Raw genomic sequence first — 18221 nt, 5'->3', positions numbered from 1 at the left:
TAAACCAGATGTAGAGTCATCGCTTTAGTGGGTGGTACTGTATTTTGCTCACAGAAAGAATAGAACTTAGTGCTATTGAAGGAGAGTATCCTGTTACGCCTGTCTTGGGTATTTTTTGGGAATTCATACATTCCAGGAAAAGTATGCAGTCTCCTATGTCCTTAAATGTCTGATGGGGTGATTTTTCTTCCTGATGCTCCTCAGTGGAGCAGGACAAAGTGAGATATTTTGGGAAGCATGGTTAATGAATAGGAATGCATTCAAATATGAAAGATGGTGAATAAACCTGAGTTTTCTTTAAGTTTTGCAGTGGGAATTCCAAAGTGGTCCATTGTCTGTAGTGTAGCTGCTCAGCCACACTTGAATATGTTGGGGGAGCTGGGGAGGAGATGCACAGGATTAGCATATTCTTACTTCTTATGATCTGCTTTGCCTGCTCTCTAAAAATCGCCTGAAATTCTTTGGAGTTCAAAGCATAACTGAGTAGCAAGACCAGAATCTGGTCATGCTCTCAGGGATGATGAAGACTTCATCTGTACTCAGTGAAGACCTGAGAATTCTTAATAAATGGTGCTGCAGCTATCTGTAGGATTTTCTGTTTGAAAGTAAAATATATGAGACTAGTGTGGTAGCAGCCAAGCTGTGGGCTTTGTTACTTATAATGCTTGCTATTTTATATAGGTAAGACACTAATATACTTTTTTTTTGAGAAAGAGAAAGGAGACTAGTGCAAACACGTAAGGGAACATTTGTTCTTGGTTTCTTTTGTAAAAAAAAAGATCTCTTGAATTGGTTTGGTTTTTAACTTCTTGCCTTTGGGCATTTATATTTTGCCCAAAGCTTGGGTGTTTGCAGAGTGCTACCACAGATTTATCCCTTTTTAGACATTACAGAGCATGTGGAAGCACTTGGAAAGTCATATTGCAAATAGGATTTCATCCTGCCTTCAGGCTTCACTCTGTTAGTGTTGGACAGGGACTCCAGTAGCTGCTTATTCATTGTGCTTGGAGGATGCTGTACTGCAAACAGATTTAATGTTACTGAAAGGTTTTCTTTGTTGGCATGTTTCTTGAAGCTCTTCCTGCACTATGTCCACAGCTGATCCTTATTGTTAAAGCCATTAAGTGTTCTGTTGGATTTTGAGCAACTCTGATACATCTGTGGATCGTCTTCCCTTTGAGAGAGAAGATGCTCTGTGGAAAGTACAGGCAAAATTCCTGTTACATTCCTTTATGTTGCTTTAAAATTCAGGGAAGCAGATTTGATCCACAGTTGGTTCTCTCCAGTGCTGTGCTCATACATTTGGAGGTGGTGATAATCATGAATGAATATTGTTCCTTTGGGTCAGTAGCATTCCTTTTTGTTAGTAGTCTGTGTTTTTCTGCTAGTTGGTGGGACTATGTTGCAGGTAGCCAGGTATTGATCATATTTTCTTGGTCATCTCCGTGTGTGTAGATGTAATTACAGATGTTCTCTGTGTTGGAAATCTAACCACACCTGAAGTGACACTCCAAGATAAGGCTGTGCAATGGCTGCTGAATTGCCTGTAGTGCTCTTCTGGGTAAACTCCTTTGAATCCACTAAAGTTAGGTTGAAAGAAGAGCCAAAGAGAGATCGGTCCTGTCTGTCTGCAAAGGTATGGAAAGGATATTAAACTTGTGTTTAGAAAAGTCACTTGCAGACTTTTGCTATTCCGTAGGGAACTTTAATGGTGTTGTTCTCCTAACTTTGGTGTTGTGGAGGCATAATACCTTGCAGCTTTTATAGGTGCTCAACAAGAGTTGCCCCATTATTAAATGTGGCACTGGTAGACCTGTTGCACTCTGTGCATAAGTCCGTTTTCAGGGACAAATTCTTTTCCACTGTCCTAACAAACTGAAAGGTAAATACTGTGTTTCAGTATTGAATCCTTCAGTAGTGAGTCCTTCCTCTGAGAGAAAAACAGTACCAGATACATGCAGTATATAGGGGTGTTAGATGAAGAAATTGTATTTAAAAGTATTTAGAAGTTGAATGTTCTAACAGACATTACAGCTGTGCTTATCAGCGCTATAATTTATTTATACACAATTTTATATGTTAGAATTGTAACAAATCAAGTTCATTGATGTACATACACATTTTCAAACTTACTTTCTTGCTCCAGACACTACCTCACTGAAAGCATGCAGCTGTTCTATGGTATAATGAGTAAAATATTTGACACTAGGGCTTCTTTTGTGTGAAAAGCCTTTTCGAGTGTCCCTCTGGGTAAGTGGTTTTCATTCATACAAATGCTCTTTGGAGTAACTGGTCTATGAAATTTATATCAGAAAAATTAGGTCATTTCCTTTTACGTAAGAGAACTAAACAAACAAAACATTTGCAAATTCTTGGTGGTTCTAACCAAAAGGATATTAACAGAATAGTAATCAGCTTACTACCTGGTGTTCTAGAAGATGCAACAGTTGTGTGTTTCTTGGATAATTTAATTAGTTTTGTTCTGACATTTCTGTGTTCTTGGTGGTCAGTCTCTTTTGACCTTAAGGCATCTAAGGCTACTGTTGTATATCACCTTGCATTTTTTAATTTGACCTAGAAGGCTAAAGATGTCGGTGAACAAGCAGGTGTGGAAGAGTAACAAACCACATTTCTATCTCTGGCGTCCAGGGCTTGCTGCTGAGTACCTGGTATCACTAGAGTTGTCCTTTACACTGAATTATATTTCTGTGTTAGTCCATAACAATTGTATGGATACGGTTGTACTTTTGTATATAAAAGAACTGACTTTTCAGAACAAGTACTCTTGAACTGTTTCCTGTCTAACCCTTGCTTTGATGGGAGATATTTGGAAGACACTTTATTGCTTTGTGTTCAAGAAGAGGCAGAAGGAAAGGGAACAGCTGGCATAAGCCCTGTAGAGTATCCTCACTGGGACCTGTAAATGTCAGTTTTCATCCCTGGGGTCCCCGTGTTTAGGTTGTTGAGCCATTCGTGGCACTGCTGAAACCACCATCCGTAGGAGCTAGGCCATTTCAGTCACTTTGCTTTGTGTTCTCACACCACTTGTGGCTGCCCAGGTGTCCTGTTTGGTTTTGGAATTTGCATATTGAACTTTATTACTTCATGTCAAATTTATAAATCTCATATTGAAAATAACTTCTTATATTTAATAAGGTTATAAAGACGACTTGCATTCTGTTTCTCCAGGTCAGAAATACTGGTATCTGTGACTGTGGCTTTTGTTTTATGTCTTAAATGCACTTCTAGTTTGAAATAATAGCTGTGAAAGAATTTAACAGCGTGATGCTGAAGTGCCTTTAAGTTAAGCATGTGATATTTTTCACTGTGAAAGCCTGAGGTACTTGAATAGTCTTTGGAAACTATGTTAAGTATTTTTAAGAAGTCAATGTGACAAAGCTGCTGATTTCTGAAATGTTGTACAGCCTTACACATTAAACACTAGAAATCTCTACCTCTGAAGGCATGAACTCATGTTAGCAATGAACAGTAATGATTCCTGTGAATGCTAAGCCTCAGCAAGAAATGGTACATTTTAAAAATCCTGCAGCATTTAACATCACAGAAAAAAGGCTGGAAGTCAGCTAATTATAAAATATGGTGATTATAATGGAAGGTGTGAAGCTTACCTCCAATATATTCCTGTGCATTTTTGTCATGGCTAAAAGGAATGTAAGGCGATCCCTGATTTTTAAGCTTTTCACCCTCGTGTCCAACCCTTAGTTTTGTTTGAATGGCCTTGCAAACAAGAAGTTTTAAATGAAGGTTCTTGCTGAGTTTTAAAAACCTCCTGTCTTTGGCAAAGGTGAAATTCTTAAATAGTTTTATAAACTTCAGGTTGTTTTAAAGATAGGACAATTAAAATGGTTTGGATCGCCTTGCAGAAATATTTATTTTAAATGTAATTTAGGTGTTTGAAATCAAAAAGTTCTCATGGGATTATACTTTTTAATTCTATTTTTTAAGATTAGGAGATCCTCAGTGTTGTACATGGAAACTGAATTTTTTGCAGGAGTTGAAGAAGAGGTACAGTGGGCACCTGTAACATCCCTTTCTGCAGTAAACTACGGGGTAGAAGGTCTAGCCTTCTGATCTTCAGTTACAGAAATGTCATAATACTTCAAGGCTGACTTATCTGATGTAGATGTGGAAGTAGATCCTGCCCTGAAGCAAGTGCTGTCCTACATAACCTTCTGAGTTCCCTCTCTGCCTCATTTTAGGGATTTTTAAGGAAATGAAGAATATAGCATTTGTATATCCTGTATTGAGCTTCTTTATTGCATCTTCAGTATCCCGACTCACAATGTTTTTTTCTGTTGGCAATGATAAAGGTTGTGTGAGAACCAGTATGTGAAATGCTCAGAGAGGCTCTTAGGTGGGTGTGATGTAAAAAATAGAGAGAACTACTGGTATAGGTACTGCTTTAGATTTCTTTTGATCCTCATTATTCAGAGACATTTAGCAGTCATAGGCCACTGCAGTTCCTGTTTTGGGGAATTTAACAGGTTGGTGAGACATTTCGATTTCTGGTGACGTGTGTAGCATCCTAACTAACATATTGCTTTGACTAAGCAAAATTAAACTTTATTGATGCGTAATCATAGAGTTTCTGTTGTCTGTGCTTCTACAGTTTTGTCTGAGCAAACATTTGTTTCAAACGAATAGATTCAGAAAGCAGGAGCATGGGTGTGAGAGGAGAGAAATAAAATATTGAACATTGGAATGTAAATCTTAGAAGTCGGTGGTAAAGTAGCTCAGCTTTAAGACATATCCAGGATTTCTGGATTTAAGCTTATGTCTACTTGCAAGACAGCGTTTCTCTCTGAAACTTTGGTGCAAGGCTTTAATTCTTGAGCAATGCCAATTGTAGAAGCATATCTGCACATGCAGATGTCAAATAGTCAGTCTTACTGTTGCAAATAATACACCAGAACTCCACAGAGGAAGAAAGAGGAATGTCGTTGCCTCTAGGAAAAATACCAAGAAATGCTGGTGTGCTTCTCTTTATGGCAGCTCGTTTCCCAGCACAGGACACCTTGGCCAAGACTTCAAGTAAGCTCATTTCCTGTGTCCATCTAGTTTCAAATGTAATCCAAAGAACCTAATCTGCTACTGCAAATAAAACAGTGCATGTGAACATCTGCTGATACAGAGGGAACTTCAATTATTTGTGTAGTTGAGTCTGTTTGAAAGAGAAACTGTAAAACCATATTACCAGACTTGAGCAAACAGAACTGGCTTGAGTGAGTTGTCCAGGTTGAAGGAGCTCTGGTGAAGGATCTTTTTGCCAGCTGTTATTGTTCAACTTTGAAATTTTGAAAACTGAGTCAGTAAAGTATTTTAGAGAGAAATGAAAACAAAGAAGATCAGGGCAGTATTGCTTGTACTAGGACACAGATGGTGTTTTATTTCTGACCTGATAAATCAGCCCTTGGTGTTTTAGTAGGAGCAATTCCAATAGCATCTATTTGTGAGAAGATAGTAGGAAAACTTCACCAGAAACACTTGATATGGTAACTTGAGTGGTTGGGTTTTAGATGAAGTTGGAAGATGTTTAAAATGTTGAAAAAGAATAAATTTTCTCAAGCACTTTTCAAATTCTAAGTGTGCTTTGCTGTGTGCCAGTTTAACTTGTTCCTGTGTCAATTGCTTTATGTTTGGTTTGAGATTGGTACCAAAAAGCATCTTCAGCAAAAGAGAACATGAAAATCAGTGATGAAGAGGGAAAGTTTTTTGGTTTCTGTTCAATATGCTGTACCATGATCACATCATCTTTTTGCTAAAAATGTTAATATAAGCAGTGCTTCTATTTAATAATGTTTACATTAAGGACTTTTCTCCAACAGCCCCTGAAAGTATTTTATTTGGATTATAGCTTTTATGTTGTGTTGCTCTGTATGTGGACTCTGCCCATGTGGATTTTAGCTTTCTATAAAAGCCCTGGTAGTTAATTTCTGGTATAATGATTAAATCTCTTACAGAACAACTTATGTCTGAGAATTGCTGATGTCATGACTATCATTCACTGGTTGCTATGGAAATTAAGTAGGAGTGCATTCAATATTAATACTGCATTCCTGCTATGTGCATTTTCCTGATGGAAAAGTAGTCACTTTCTGCAGGAATGCTAGCTGCAATAATCCCTGTGACAAGAAATGCTCTTTGCAAATATGTCAGAGGTGTACTCCTTTCCTTACTGTTCTCGAAGTCATCATCCACCACAGTATGGCTTAGGCATTCTGTGGATTACGTGTCCCAGTCCTTCAGTGTGTTTGTGATAATGTGCTGTCATGGATTTGCATGAGATTTTAGTTATATAGGACAGTTGCTGCCCAGGCACTTCAAGAGTATGTTTCTTCTCCTTTAGTTTGAAAGGGAAGTTCCTTTCAAAGATCCTGAAAGGTTGTGTATAGAAGTGTGGGATTGTGTATCTGCTTTAAAGTGGTTTCCATGTAATCCTTTTCTGGTAATATAACAACAGAGTTTAACAATAGTTTATTTTTCTGAAGTCCTGAATTCTGTTTTTTAACTTTCATTTCTGACTCTAGTAGAAACTAGTAGATGCATTTCCTTTATGAAATTTTGAAATGTCACTCATAAAATGCTGCTGCATTAGTAAGTTGAGCTAATATTTCAAATTTAAGGCCAAGTTGAGATAGATTTACAATTTAGCACTTCTGTTTGTATTTTAAACACTAAGAAGAGGTTTCAGTTTTGACAGTTTCTTGCCAATCTTCTTGAGGAAATATTTTTGTCTTTGATTGCAATCCATTAAAAACCAGATAAATATTGCAGTACTGGTTAAATACAGAAGCTGTCTATATCTACTCTCAGACTGATGAAAGAAGCTTGAAGACTTGGAAGGGGACCTGCTGCTTAAGGGACATTGGGCTATGAAGAGGACCACAGTGTTCTGGTTATAGAATGAAAATTTATTTTTACAAGAAAGAAAAGTATATTGGCACGCATAAGCAATTAACACACCACCACTTCATCCCAGAAAAATTAGAGACCAAAGCAAGAAGAATTTTGAAGTAGCTGTAAGATGTTCAACACCAGTGCTAATGATGAGCTTTTGGCTTCTGCAGAACTGGCTTCTGCAATGGCAAGAACAAGTTTTTTTCTCTTTGTATGAAGAGCTGGAAGTGTGATATGTAAATACAAAGTACCTTTTGTCCTCTATATGTATCATAAGAAGTATTGTGTGACAGTATAATTTATTTAAAAATTCAGAATTGATTGATGCTCAGTGAGGTCTGTGGATTGTACCCCTTTGGTGTGGATAGATGCACTTGATATGTATAATAATGTCTCCATTCACAGGAGTGGAAGCAGTATTGAAAACTGCAGCTAAACTTGCTGTCTCCAGCAGCAGTGGCATGACTGATTGCTGGAAGTTGGAACATGGGACTTGAATAGAGGTTTGGCAACACAGGGGAGAATGGCTGTCTGTTTTGCAGTGTGGCATGAGGCAATATTTACTCTGTTCCATTTCTCCCTTCTCCAAGCAAAAGGCAGGTTGCCAAGTACAGGGGCTGAATGGTTTGAATCTTCAGTTGGAAACATTACGGCTGCACTGAAGTAAATGAGATGTGCACATAGGTCAGGAAATCTGAAAGTTGCCTTCTATATGGATGATACAAATGGTCATACAAACTAGATGGTTTATTCCATACACATATTTTTTTTTCTGTCCAGTACAGACCTCAGGCTTGTTCCTGTCTATATCACTGTCTTAAAGAGAAGTTGCTAAACCCAAAACTTTCTCATGACAAATGTACAACAGAATTTCTGCATCTGGAACTTCTCCCAGAGAAGTCATGGCACAACCGAGTAGTTGATGATGTACATATGTACTTCCAGACGCACAGTAATTGCATCTTTAGTTGTTACTGTTTGTGTATTTTTAGGATTAAAATGTTCTGCTCTGGAGAAATGAAGATCTTGCGCAAGTGTTCAGCAAGCTCAACTGAGGGAGTACAGTTGCTGTTTTGGCAGCTCCAGCATTCAATTATAAGGCTTCAGCCTCACAGAGCTCATTTTGAAAAAGCTCTAAAGAGTCAGATCTTTTATTTACCTTCTAATTTCAGTGCAATTTATTTTTCAAGCTGTTCTCCAGCTGTGAGGGCTGATTTAAATGAAATTCTTCCCGAATTGTTCAATCCACATTTAACTCTGTTTAAAAAAATGCCACATGGTGAGATTTAATGCTAAAGCTCTCTGTCACTTAAGATATTGTAAATATTTCAGCAGTTTAATGATATATAGAGCTTCCTCTTCTGGAGCATCTTGCCTTGCATGAAAAAACCTCAACTTTCCAATGCCTATTAAATCTTTGAAACAATCTTGATTTTTTTCCATATAGTTGAATCTCTCAGTCTAAGGGTGCTTCAGTATGGTACTGTTAGTGACTTTTTTTTTTTGTCCAAGTCTAGTATCCTAATTAATGAAAGAAAATCTAGGAGATTTCAAATAACTCATGACAGAATAGTCTGTTATAGAGTGCAACTTCATAATAGGTTATTAAACTTGTGTTTACTACTGCATTAAGTGACACAAGCATTGATTCTTCTGTTATATTTTAAAACCACTTATTCACTCTCTAGCTAGCCTAGAATCTAAATGCTGAATTGCATACAACTCTTACAATGGCAAGTAAATTGGGGAAAGTTTCTTTCACCTACAGCTCTAACTACAAAACTTCAGAATGCTTTTGATAGTTTCTCTGATTTTCTTCAAGAGTTAAGTACTGTGAATAAGGATATGAATTTTTCTGAGAGAACACTTCTTTCACTATCAAAAAAACTATGATTGGAAAAAGCAGGGAAATTGGAAAAAGCAGGGAAATTGGAAAAATTAAAGCTAAAAGTTTGAGTGTAAAATTATCCATGGTACCCTGAACACTACACTCTTGACATATATTTCTTGCCACTGGTTTCTCTATAGACTAATATTATTCTAGGTTTTAAATTTAAAGGCTTTGAAGCTTGACATTTCTATTCACTGTTGTGTTGCTAGGGTTTTTTTTAAGTAGTGCTTGGTAAGATGAATCTGTGGAAAACAGATTTTTTAACCTCTCTTTGTAAGAATGATGAATGTGTCAGTGTCCACATAACAGCCTGTTGTTGTAATGAAGAGAAACAATTCTGGTTTACAGTTTTGACAAAGGGGTGGGCAAATTTCTCATATTTGGACATTACCATGCAAAAAAATATTTGCTCATCTTACTGTGTAGTATAATTTGGTTTTCAGTACTAAATACATTTATCATTATTCAAAAATTATTTATTCACCATCATCTCCATATTGATGTAAGGTTTTCATGCTGTGCTAGTAAAAAAAAAAAAAAAAAGACTAAAGCTCATGATGAATAAGCAGGAAAGCACAGTTTTCAATACTTTCCAATTACGTGTTTCCCCCTGAGTAAGGAAAGTCTGTCTTTTCCTCCAAATTTCTAGTTGTATTATGCTTTTCTGCTGATGCTGGTTCCCCCATAGATATACAGTCAAATCCCCAAATGCAGGTTTAAAAGAAGGCTGGCAAAGTGCTGGTAATGTCTATTGCATCAGCTGCAATGAGATGAATTCAGAGCTTGGATTCATCAAAATCCCAGGAGTTTAAGGAGCTGCTATTAACCTTTTCTCCCCATACTCTTTCCTGCAGTACTTGGGACACGTTGAAGTGGACGAATCCAGAGGAATGCATATCTGTGAAGATGCTGTGAAGAGGCTGAAATCTGTATGTATATTTGTTTAATGAAAACGTTGGCTTTGGGGCTGTAAGCATTACTGGAAGAGGTCTGTTCGGGATGGTACTCCAGCTAAAGACTGAACTTTTGACCTATGTTAGGAGAACAGTTGGCCGGTTTGAGAGCACTACTGCTCTTGGGGGGATGTGCTAATCTGATGATGAGAGGGAGAGTTACAACTGTTCTTTCTACTTGCAGAAACTATTTGCAAAACAAATGTGTAAAAATTCTCTGTGACCTTTCAGCTAAGTTGGTACCCACATGGGACTTCAACCATTGTTTTTTAACAGCTTCTCCCTCTCTCTCTTTTCTTTTCCCCCTCTCTCTCTTTCCCTCTGTTGCCTGCCACTTTAATAGTGACTTAATTCACCATTATTATACAAAATATTACTTGTTCTAGGATGCTTTTTTTTCTAATGCACTGCAGCATTGTAGTCGTGCATGAAATAATCTGGCTTGCATCTGCTCAAAGTGGCCTGAAGGCTGCCTAATTCTGACATGTCATGAAGTGGGCTGCTCTTAGTTTGGCTTCTGTGAACGTTTGCTCCTGTAAATGGCACTCGTTCAAAGCTCTTTGTATTTCTGTGGCTCATTTGAAGAGGTCTTGTCATCTCTTTCCTGCAGTAATAATACCACAAAATCCTGTGGAAATAGCAAACTCCAGAAAGGCAGTGATCAGTCTGTCAAGGAACTGAGGCTTTAACATCTTTGAAAAACACAGGAGAAAGGACATGAAAAAATTGAATTTTTAATAGAGATAGAGAACTGCAGTCCTTGTCATCACTTCTCTTATATGTTTTATCTATGTACATTCTTCAGTAGGCATTCATTGGAAGAAACCCTTGTATCCTTGCAACTCAACAAAATCCATCAAACAAGTCCATCAAACCCTTCTACTGCACTTCTGCTGGTTTAAAATATGTGCCACTAGACATCCCTTTTCTCACCAAGTCTGAGAGCTTAAATGGTTTCCATCTAAACCTGTTTTTCCCTTCTTCCTAGCACACAGCAAAGCATTATAGGTTATCTTTTCTGCCTTCTGTTGTGCTGTAAAGTTTGTGAATTGGTTTAATGCTCTGATTAAAATCAAGTCTTTTCATTCTTTTCTTTCCCAGCTAATGTATAGTAACCTGCTCAAGCCACTTCCCATCTGTTCCCATTCAGTCTGCAGTGATTAGTGATTGATTTTTATTAAAAAGGGCCACACAAAATATAAATGAGTTTCTTTGTTCTGTGGATTTAGTTTACGTACCTAAAAGTGCAAGTACCGACTGACCGCATAATCAATTGCATCCTTTTTTGTCTCTGATTTTTTCCTGATTTTCTCAGAATACTTTCTGTTAGCACACCAAATAGCACTGCGGTATCTACTTTGTGCTACTTCTTTCATTCTCTTTGCTGGGAAGCTCTGCTGTGATGTAGCTGTTCTCTAGTTTATAAAAATCTTACAAGTCCCGAGCCAGCTTATAATAAATGAGACATAGTAAAAGCATAAAACCCAGTTTCTTCTGGAATCTGGATTTCTAAGATTGTGATTTTTGATCACATGAATTACTGATTCAAACATCAGACTTGGATATCTAACTTTTACAGTTAGTCAACATTTTCTGACAGTAAATAGTTAGATTTCCTTAATCCATGTTATGTCATTATTCCAAATTGTGGATGGCATGAATTTACCCATTTGCTTAAATTAACATTTTTCTTCAGATAGCTTTGATTTCTTCTGCTGTTTGATGTCTATGTGTACACCAATTACAAGTGTGCATCTCTTAAAATTGCTAGATGTCTCCTTTGTCAGTGTTAGAAGTTGAGAAATGGAGGTGAAATTCTCTTTGTGCCCCAAGAGGAATATTCAGATTACTGAAATTGCTTTGTGTGCTTTAGTTGCTAGACTCTATCAGATGCAAGATCCATTTGGAGCTGCTCACTGCAATTCAAGCCCTGCCCCTCACCCCCAGTCTGTGGATTTTAAACCAGAGGCGTTTCTTTAGGACATCACCGTTACTGGAAGCTCTGTTCTGTCCAGGACACTCTTAATTTAGCAGAAGCCAAACACTGGGTGATATCTCAGCATGTGAGGAATGTGATGAGAAAACAGTTTGTTCTTCTGGTAATCCCTTGCTTTCACATTACTTAGTTATTTTGATGGCCTTTCTCTTGGTTTTGAGAGAATTGCAAGTTTGAGCTGCAGTGCTCAAACTGAAAGACTGGCTTAAGGGAAATTGGACTTCACTTTTAATGTGGTTAGATGACATTGAAGTATATGTGGGCTATTTTAAACTTTATTCTCTGCATGTAAGGTGTAGGTTTTATAAATCCAGTCAATAAAAATTGTCATTGTTGAAATATTTATATCCTGTAGCTTCCAGAAATTAAGTTCTGTCTGTCTTTTCTAATAGATATATTTTCACCTTTTAATTCCTGCTGTACAACAGTTGGCAATTCATTTGGGGAACTGAAGACTATTCTTTTATAGGACTGACTACTAGGTTTTAAAAGATTCTGTGGGATTTGCTAAGATGAATATAGAACAGTGTTAATCTTGACTTTAGGAATAATTTAATTACTGCTTTGCTTTTTGAAAGATGCAAACAAATATCTCTGTCTCTTTATTATGGGAAATAACCTTTCAGGGATTTTTTTATTACCTGCTCATTTAATGGGTGTAATTGTTTTTGAGCGCTGCATCTTCCAGAACTTGTAAGCTAGTGATGGTGAGCATTTTATTCAGACACTGCTTAATTGTCAACTGAGTACAAGAAGCCACGTTTAGCTCAAGAAGCCCTCATCCACACTGTACTCTGTTGTTACAGTTTTATAGCTCTGAAACTGCACACCAACAATACTGTAGTTTTCTGTCTGATGAAATGGCATCACAGTCTCATTAATAAATAAAAACCCCTCATATTTAGCTATTAGTTTATTATTAACATGGGTTTGTATTATCAACAGAACTTGCATTTTTCCTTAGTAGAGTATTACCAATGTAGCGTACATTATTATTATTCACTTAGTAGAGATACATTGCTAGCTTTGTATACATTTAATATCTGATAAGATTCTTGTAGATAGACATGAAGCTCTAAGTGGTTTCTTCAGAACCATTTCACTGAATTTAAAATATTTAGTGCCAACTGGAAAGTGACTTTAGGGGCCTTGTTAAGTGTATTTGACTCAGGCGTGGGAACGTCATAAAAAAACAAAAGTATACTCTCTCATGTCATATTTGATATTAAATCAGCTTTAGCTTGTAGTATTGGTTTCTAACTTGCCACTTTTTGTGTTAAATTATGCATTTGTTTTAATATATGTTCTTGTTTTAGCAGGTAAAGAGACATTAATTTAATATTTTTAAAAATGCATTAGTTATCTCTAAACTACATTAACTTAGTGTTGTTTAAAATCCATTTTGCATGATGCCTTTTCCATTAACCTTGTCTAGTTTATTTTAAAAAATAATCTTGTTTAACAAGCTTTTTTCTGAGAGCAAAATTAACCATCACCTAAAAATGAGGTAGCTTCTGGTGAATCTCTTTAGCTTATGCTGTCTTTAAAAAGCTGTTATTTAGTGTAATGCAATAGTCATCGCTCAACTTGGCAGCAGCATCCAACCCCTTCTCATTATGTGCACTACATTGTGATTAATCCATTAGTTCCCCTCCTAGTATTCAGCATATCCTGTCCAAATACATAACTGTTCCTGCCTCCAAAAGTGCTTAAGCTTTTCAGCTGACTGAGCTTGGAGATGTTCTTTATACAGTGTCTGAGTTCATGTAAATATGTCACAGATACTTGGTAAAACATTCTGTGGAAGGACATGGGGCAGAGAGGGACACACCGGCAGGGCCAGGAAATGCAAAGCTGAGATGGACACTCCCTCCTTAACTTGGTGTTTCCTGGCTTTTGTTGCCTTGCATCAGAACCATAGCTTTGATTTGAATATAGCCTTGTTTATCAATCAATTCTTCAGACACTGCCCCAGGGTATTTGTGGCAATACTTTAATACAGTATCAGTGATGAACAGGTTGGAATTGCACAGTGTAAATGTGAGGTCAGGGGCTGTCACAGAGACACTCCCTGTCTCTTCTGCAATTCTCCACCTCCTCCTCATTACTGCCATACCAGAGCTTTCTTACAAGTGAAGTAATTTGGAAAGACAGCAGGAGCAGCTCTGTGCTTCCCGTCGGCTCCCCTCACACACGGAGCAGCACGTGGCTGTGCTCGCAGAGCGGCAAGCCTGGTGAAGTGTCCTCTCATGTAGTTTACTTTCCACAGTCTGGTAACAAAATAAAGCTAGTAAACTAAACTGCATGCAAATATGCTTAAAATTGTGTGCTGGCTTTTTCCTAATGTGAATTGGGCAATCGGTATAATTGCTTTCCTGAAGAAATTTAGGAAATTGTAGTTCAGCCTTTGGTATCTTTGCACTTGCCTAACTGTCTCTCCCTGCCTGAGCTGATTTTAAAGGCTGTTCAACCTATCAATTCAGAGTTGTAGAATGAATAACTAGTATTTGTATAAATATTGCATAAAGCCTTGGAAGGCTTTAGAGAAAGAGGTCTCATTTGTATTTTAGTTCTACCACAAGGTTACAATGAAATTCCCTGTTCTTTGGAGAAGACTGCATAAGATGTGAAGCATAAGAGTAGCATGTAAGCCAGAGCAACAAACAAATGGAATAAAATGCAGCAGTACTTACCCCTGTTTTATATCAGCCATACATGCTTCTCCAACATACAGAACATTAGCTTTGGACAAGAGTGATCAATACAGAGCAAATTAGACTGCAATTCTGGAGATAGAACCTTGCATTTCACAAGAGCCTGTGCAGTATTTTACTTGTTTAACCACCATGTCTGCTGCCAAGTTTGGTTTATAACCTAACCAAAAGGGACTAAACAAGGGAGAGTGAAAATAAAGTAACCACTTTGCATGAAATTGGGGCTGAGGTTTTCTTCTTTCCACCAATTTCAGGGCAGTAGCTTGTTAGAATTGTGTGTGTGCCCTTTGATCTGCATTTTCATAGGATTATTTTCACATTTGCCTGTCGCACCTTCTCATGGATAACTCTTAAAACCCCTTCCTTTCCCTCCAAACCCTATTCTTGTGTGTGCTTGTTGGTTTGAAAACCCTGGGACATTTTAGCTACCTACAGTAATAGCGCTCGACTTGTCCCCCCTGTTCCTCCAGGAAAGGAAGTTCTTCAAAGGCTTCTTTGGAAAAGTAAGTTTAATGCCTTGTTTGTGCTTGCACTATAAGGAGTTACATCCCTGGTATAGCAGTGCCATAAAATCAGGGTGTTGAGAATGCCTTAATCCATTTTAGAATATTTGCTTCTAAAACAGGCTTGGAAATATTTTGATCAAAGAATGTGGTTTAAAAAGTAACCTGAAACAGAAACTTAAATATCTGTGGACTGTATCAGAAATACAGTGTTCTGAAGTGATTTGGCGTTCCTGAAAAAAAAAAAAAAGTTTTTTAACCCTGAAACTTGTGCCAACCTACATCACTTGGGCAAATACCTACAGAACAGTAGAGGTCTGTGCTGTGTAAGTGCTTCATGCCCAGCTGCCTGGCAGCATGAGTTGATACCCAAATGTTAGCCCTGGGAGAAAGCAGTGGGCCATCTCTTAAACCTTCCTTTTTTGAGCACAGTTCCAATTCAAAGGCATATAAAGATGAGATCAGGCGTTTCTTTACTATGTTTTCCTAATTTCAGCTCAATCTCCAGTTTCTATCTTTGCTCTTGTTTTCACGAGGACAATGTCTTAGATAAGAAGGGAAGCAGCTCTGTCCTTATTCCGAATGTGCTGCACTGGTGGCTGGGTGGTTTTGTTCCTGCTGCCTACATTTCTTTCTGCAAGGCAGAAAGATCATGCTCTCTTTTACCTGTCATCTGTTTCCTACCTCTGTGTTTAAAATTCCTGTAAAACCTTTTAATCCAGCTTTCATATGGAGTTAATCTAAGATAATGGCTTCTGAAGTATCTTGTTATAAAATGAAACTTTGCTTAAATAGAAACAAACAGGTTTGCAATGTTCAAATGCATGCTGAAGTCTTTTGAAGCAGATCATTCTCTGGTCATGAGTTGGTTTGGGCTTTACTTGGGGAGTAAATAAAGTTTTTTCAGCTGATCCTTTTTCGCCATTCACTCAGATAAAGATAGATGTCACAGAGGGACATCTGTTTCTCCAGTTCTGGTGTCTTCCTATGATGTTGGAAAGCACAAATATAAAGTGTAGTGGTGGTGGTGAGGGGTTAAAATACAGAAGATGGCAGATCTGTCAGATTAATGAGAACAGTCCTGTGTGCAAATCAAATCCTAGAGCTGGAATCTAGAAAGACCGAACCCAAAGTGCTAAATTGGAAACAAACAGCCCCCACCTCAATCTGATTAGATATGTTAGTTTTCTCTCTGCTTGTTGGTACTGACTTAGATTAGGGTACATAAGAAAACAAAGATGTAAAAGGAAAGGTATTTGCATAGCACTTAGGTAAAAATCTTTCTTTGACTTTTTAAATTATTAAATAAGCCATCTTCCCTATTATATCTTGGTTGATATTTAACAATGTCCGGCGTTTTAGATTTCCTTTCTCCTGTACTATAATATTTTGACAAAGAAGGACCTACTTCTACTTCAGCCTGTGAATTTCATTAATTAGCACTGAAACCACTTAAATCCATAGTGTTTAGATATCCCCACAGTAGCAGTGTGGCAGTAACTTTATTACAGCTTTGGCCTACAACAAGAGCCCACATCTAGGGAAATCTGCAGAAAAAGGGACAGCTGTTCTCTTATTAATAATTGAGAAATACTAATAACTCTAATATCTTTTGGCTGTCTCATCTATAATTTCTCCCCAAGTGCCTTGCATTGGGATTAATATAATATTCCAAACTGCTGAGCTATTTAAAACACACCATCAGCTTTCAGAAAGTCAGTCTAGACATGTCTGCCCCTTTCCCTGTCCATATTTTTCTCCTTGTAAAATGTAAATATGATGGATTTGTTTCTGGAAATGTTCAAGTGATTAGTATTGAAAATGCCTTTTTAAAACTTTTAATAAAAATTCAATGTCTGTTGATAGCTCCAGGATAGGCTTTTGTGGTTATCAGATAAGCTGCCTTTTTAGGCAGCTCCTTTTAAAACTAAAACTTTTCTGTTGCAATGAGTAGTAGTACAGATTTGGTGATCTTTGTCATGTTTTGCCTCCACGGAGCATGTGTATGTCTCATCACACAATGTTTTATACAGAGTCTCAAATGAAAATTTTTCTTTATATATACCTCAGACTCCACATGTAGCATAGAGCTGTGTCCAAGTCCCAGAATAGGATAAAATATAATAGGCAGAAAAGCTAGAAACAAAGTTTAAGTATTTAAAAAATGCATTATTGGCCAACTTCTGTTCTGGCATCCTTAATACTTTGTTTTCCACCTTACAATAGAGCAAGGTATCAAAGCATCTACTTTTTGCTGTGTTGATGCCCATCTCTAGGGCCCTGCCAGTTTGTCAGTGGGGTTTCTGTCACACCTGGCCTGCCATGGACCTGCTTTGTCCTCCAGCCTCCTCTCCTCCTCTCCTGGAGTCTGAGGAAATAAGTCCAGATAATGACCCTCATGCTGGAGCAGATAACTGACCTTCCCAGAAGGGCTGAGCAGTGAGGTTTCTAGGGGTGCTGACTCAGCACTGGCAAATCAGGCTCCCAGGAGTCGATGCTCCATGTGGTTTTCCTCAGGCAGTGCTGTCATCTAAAAGCTGTAGAATATAAAGACAAGCTACAGATCTGGATGTCTAGATGAGTCCCCTGGTAGCAACATTTCAAAGCATCCTGTTCCAGTGGATATTGGCCACTTGCTTTAAACACTTCTGTTTGGAGTTGCCTGTACCTCCCAGCATTTGTTACGCAAGCTGCGATCCTGTGTCGGAGTTCACTTCCCATGCAGTATCTTGCAGCTGCTCTGATCTTTGTCCAGTGTGTGCCAATAGTGACACTCCTATCTGCTCTGTAATCACAGTTTACTTGGCGTACCCCGCCCAGAGTGGAGTAGTACTTTGATTTGTATGTCTAATAGGAACTGAATTGGAGGAGTATGTTCCTTTATACATCACTGGTAGGCACAGATAAGCTGAGAATTCAGAAAATGTAAAAATCATTCATTGTCCAGCATTAGTAGCAGTGGGTTTGGGGTATAGACTCTAAGGAAAAGCCCTTTCAGAGCACTCCATCCACCATAAATATAGAAGAAGGAATTGGGAGATTAAAGTGAGTTTTCTTTTTTTCTTATTGTAGCAAACTCTTTGGTTATCTTGCATGTGGAACCTAATGTTTCAGTGGGAAAAGAGGGTTTAGGAAGCTCTTCAGCCTTCTCATTTTATTCTGAGAAACATGAAATTCACGTGTTAACTACTTCTAAGTCCTCATTTGGTAAAACAGCAAGTGAGGAGTAGCTCTGCTGAAGATCAG

General features: G+C 37.8%; 1 protein-coding gene across 10 annotated transcripts in view; it reads left to right on the top strand.

Annotated features, from left to right (window-relative positions):
* The window catches only part of NUMB (NUMB endocytic adaptor protein), a 98413-nt gene that overhangs the window by 66025 nt on the left and 14167 nt on the right, over positions 1-18221 (top strand). For 9 of the 10 annotated variants that reach the window (XM_084208356.1, XM_084208352.1, XM_084208347.1 and 6 more), the window contains exon 3: positions 9664-9738. In XM_084208356.1, the coding sequence (XP_084064482.1) occupies positions 9664-9738 (75 nt within the window). Of the gene's footprint in view, positions 1-9663; positions 9739-14897; positions 14976-18221 lie in introns of all 10 variants that reach the window. The other variant, XM_084208348.1, reaches the window with a different exon arrangement.

Source organism: Fringilla coelebs (genome assembly GCF_963513975.1).
Source record: "Fringilla coelebs genome assembly, chromosome: 6".
NCBI lineage: Eukaryota > Metazoa > Chordata > Aves > Passeriformes > Fringillidae > Fringilla > Fringilla coelebs.
This window is presented reverse-complemented; position numbering and strand designations above follow the sequence as displayed.